The following is a 4,384-nucleotide window of genomic DNA, read 5'->3' on the forward strand; positions in this document are numbered from 1 at the left end:
ATGAGAAATGTTAAATGGTCAGAGCGTTCAGCTTGTGTAACTGCCTTTCTTCAACCCTGGCTGTTAAATCTCAGTGAGATCTACAAAGCAAGCCAAGTTTGAACAAAATTGATTCAGCCAATTTAGAGACGTCCATGGGGCCGTTTGTGATTTTTCTTAATACACCTAGAACTCAAATGACTGAGTCGAGCATTTCAAACTTTCCAAAATTCCTTTTTGGACTGAGACCAAAACTGGAAATGTTCAGAATTTGCTTTAAAAAAAAAATCTCTTGGGGGAGAGAGGGAGGTAAAAAAGCAAATTGGAACTTGCCCATCGCATGCACTACCCATGTGTGCTACAGTTTTAATTGTGGAGAAAGTCTTTAACCACTGCTGCTACTAAGAGATTCAGTGACTGATTTTAGGCCTTGTTTTAATAATATTTGTAAAATGTAACAATCATGCATGTGAAGAAATAGCGGGTGTGGGGGCTGGGTACTGCGGGTGGGTGTGTTCTGTAGGAACTTCATCACTCTCCAGGCTTCAGAGCATGATCATGTGGGGTGCTGAGTCCTTCCCATTCCTGTGGAAGGCAGTGGGGATTGATGTTCAGCACCTCGCAGGACTGAGCTGCTGATTTCTGCCCAGTATTCTCTCTTGGTTATCTGCAGTTAGTTCCATGCAGAATTGATCAACTTCAACAATCTCTTGCTCCATGCCTTTGACTGCTTCTCGGATTTTACCCGCTAGCTCCGATTTTGCACCTTTATGGTATTCCATAGAATCCTTTGCTACAAAGAAAATATCTAACCCCAGCGTGAGAGCTGTTAGAACACCGGTAACAGCTCCTGCAATTCTTGCAATTCTACCAGCATTAAGCAGGAGCTGACCGGCTTCGGCCATTTTTATGGCGTTAAGAATAGATCGTCCTGCCCCTGACCCAATCTGTGCGAATGCTGACTTGAAATCTTTGTCTCCATAACCTTTCAAGATCTGGCATTTTTCACTTATGCTGCGTGTGTACTCCTCAATATGTTTCAGCTCCTCTTCACACTCTTTAAGGAGCTTCTGTGTTGTCTCCTTCTTGAAGTGACTTGTCCCTATATCTGTGCCAGTTGCAGTTGCACTGGTCAGTCCCCCTGCTGTAGCAACAGCAAGTCCTGTAATAGAGACGATCAGGGATGCTCCAAATGTAACCGGAGCGAGACACAGGCCTACGATGGCCGTTATCCCCCCAGCTATTCCCACTGACCCTCCAGTAATCTTCGCTATTGTAGCGCCTCGGTGGATCTTGTCAAGAGTATCTGCAATTTCCCGCAGTTCTGCTAGGAGTCTCTCCAGTCTGTTTCTTGCTGGCAATAACGACCCCTTCAATATTTCATCAATGTCCTGAATTACTGAGGAACTGACAGAAAAGAAATAAAAAGGGAAAATTAGTTTCCAGGTCTCAAATGCCAGCTCCTGCACCTTCATGTTCAGCCTTGACACGCTCCCACTGACTGCCGCGGGAGCTGCGTCCGCTTACACCAGACCCTTGGTGACGGGTGAACCTCAGTAGTTTTCATTGGGATAAAGCCCTCAGAGCACAGAAATTGCCACACTGGATCAGATCAGTGGCAGTCTCTGCAGTAGACTTCTGTTCTGTTTTCAGCAGGGAACAGTAACAGATAATTCACAGGAAGGTCAAAACCGCCGTAAGGGAAAATTATGAAATAACCTGCCCAGAGGTTAAGTTCCTGCCTTCTCTCAGACAGGCAGTGGTTGGTTCATCCCCTGAAGCAGGAGGGTTTGTATCTAGAGCCTACCAAATTCATGGTCCATTTTGGTCAATTTCACCGTCACAGGATTTTAAAATTGGTGAATGTCACGGTTTCAGATATTTAAATGTGAAATGTCCAGGTGCTGTAACTGTGGTGGTCAGGACCCCAGAGGAGTTATGGGGAAGGGTGTTACAAGGCTGTTGTAGGGGGATAGCAGTATTGCCACGTTTACTTCTGTGCTGCTGCCTTCAGAGCTGGGCGCGCAGAGAGCTTGGAAGTTGGGGCCCCCCCGCCTGCAGCAGCGCAGAAGTGAGGGTGGCAATACCATACCATGCCGACCTTACTTCTGCGCTGCTGCTGGGGGTGGTGCTGCCTTCAGAGCTGGGCTCCCAGCCAGCAGCCGCGGAGCTTCCTGGGTCTGACTTGGCCCAGGAGGGGCCTCTGCAGGGGAAGAGGAAATCCCCTCCCTCCCCCAGTCCAGCCGGGACTAGCAGGTAGAGCCGTGCATGGTAGGAGCCCCCAGACCTGCCTCGCCCCTACATTAGCCAGATTTCACGGGGGACATCAGATTTCATGATCTGTGACGCGTTTTTCACGGCGGTGAATTTGGTAGGGCCCTATTTATATCCCTTCCAAATCTTTTTTATCATATCTAGTTTAATTGCGGATGGTCTCTTTATTTGTATGCATAGATAAAAAGTGTCTGAGTTAAGGCTGAGGGTACATATCAGGAATTTAAGGGGGGAAAAAAACAATAAGGAGATTGTAATGATCCCCAAAACGAGTTATAGACCTAGGAAATTGAGCGTTAAGATGAAAGTTTGAAAACAGTCCAGCTGTGTGGTAAGTTCTGGAAATGCACTGCTACAGGCCCCAGGATCCTCACGCTGCCTTGCGTTCCATGAGGAAGGAAGGAAAGCTGTCTACATGGCTTTAGAAATCAGATTATTGCACGGCATCATTAAAGGGAAGAGCTGAGATTGTTTTGGTGCCTCCCTATCAGAATTCTTCTCCCCATGGAGGTACTTATACGCTGTGATCAAGTCACCTCTGAATCTTCGCTGTGATCAATGAATGAGATTGCACTTCCTAAGAATTTCACTCTGATTTTGGTTGTCCACTCTGACCTCTAAGTCTCTTTCTTTCAGTGTTGCTGCTTTCCAGGGTACACACAGTCACCCATCTTATACGTGTGACCTGTATTCGTTGGTTCTAGGTAGATGATCGTGCATTTGGCTGTGTTACAATGCATGTTGTTCAAATGAGTCCGTTTTACCCCAGATCGGTGTGTATCAGTTACCTGTCCACATCATCATTTACCACTCCACCAATGTGGGTGTTATCTGCAGATTTTGGCTGCAGTGATGTATTTTCTTCCAGACCACTGATAAAGATACAGAATAGTATTGGGCCAAGAAGAGATCCCTGTGGGAGCTGTGGAATGGGAATATTGGCTGGGCTTCTAGCTGGGGAATGACTCTCCTTTGACAGGTCCAAAAACATGGAGAACGAATGGGCAAGTCCTAAAATGCCACATGCAACACTCCAGGCATTGATCTCCCAGGGAGAGGGGCAGTGAGGGAACCTACATTCAACAGAGTCCCCTGGAAATCATAGAATCATAGAATCATAGAGTTGGAAGGGACCTCAGGAGGTCATCTAGTCCAACCCCTGCTCAAAGCAGGACTTACCCCAATTTAATCATCCCAGCGAGGGCCCAGTGGTACCACAGTCTGGACGGGCAGACATGAGCAATGGTACTGCACTGAAAAGTTCAGGGATTCTGGGCACAGGTTCAGTTTGGCGGTGAGTTTCGGGGGTTCTGGTTGCTTTTGGCACCAGTAAACTTTTCCCAGAAAAACCACTTGGGTGCCCTTTCTGCCGCCCTGCAAACCGACAGAGAGCGACACCCTCCCCCCTTAACTAGCTACAGCCTCCCCCTTATTTCCAGTGCAGAGTTACAGGCCGGAGCTCAGCCCCAGACAGCTCTGGCAGTGGTACTGGGCCCAGCTTCCGTCTGTCTTTTGGGGTGAGTTTTGTCTGGCGCAGTGCTCCGCCTGGCTCCTGTCCTGGGGCGTCCCCGGTTGGCCCCTGTGTCCCTCCCTGCTTTGGGCAGGTTTTGGGCTGCTTCACTCTGAGGCCTGCTTGCTGCAGCTCTTATCTGAGGAGCTTTCCCCACGCTCTCCCCCTCCCGCAAACAGCACTTCCCCCTTTTGGAGCAATTAGCACTTCCCTGCAGGGCCAAGATTTGAGGGGCCCTGCTCACTAAACCCCACAGGGGTTACACCTTCTTTGTGGCTGTCCAGTGAAGACCAGTGTGGTCAGGGCTTTGCCTATTCAGCCCAACACGGATTACAGTCAAAAGAGCTGAAGAAACCCTGGGGCAGGGCACAGGGCCCCCTCTAGCCAGCAGAGAACAGCACAGCCTGGAGCCGGTGCTTTAAACCCCTTGAAAGTGGAGCCATACCAGAGCAGTGCATCCTACATCCCAACCATGGTGGATCATTGCACCAAATTCCTGCTCGCTACGGTCAGAGCCACTGCAAAACCCTGCGGTGCTCCTTCGTCCAGCCTATGGCTGCCCTGCCCAGGGGTCATGGAGCCAGGCACGCCGTCTGGATCTGTGGTTCAATAATTGGTGCG

At 49.2% G+C, this 4,384-nt stretch overlaps 1 protein-coding gene across 1 annotated transcript; it reads right to left on the reverse strand.

Moving 5' to 3' along the window:
• Nucleotides 1-590: 590 nt before the first annotated feature.
• On the reverse strand, nt 591-1,454 carry LOC137164025 (apolipoprotein L domain-containing protein 1-like). The gene has a single exon (XM_067564610.1). It carries the CDS (start codon nt 1,452-1,454, stop codon nt 591-593), a length of 864 nt encoding a protein of 287 aa, XP_067420711.1.
• Nucleotides 1,455-4,384: the final 2,930 nt, after the last annotated feature.

This window comes from Emydura macquarii, unplaced genomic scaffold (assembly GCF_026122565.2).
Source record: "Emydura macquarii macquarii isolate MOO-44397 ecotype Brisbane River unplaced genomic scaffold, CSIRO-AGI_Emac_v2 contig_2653, whole genome shotgun sequence".
Lineage (NCBI taxonomy): Eukaryota > Metazoa > Chordata > Testudines > Chelidae > Emydura > Emydura macquarii.

Coding starts and splice junctions, on each gene's coding strand:
- LOC137164025 (XM_067564610.1), bottom strand. CDS start 1,454: ATGAAGGTGCAGGAGCTGGCATTTGAGACCTGGAAACTAATTTTCCCT.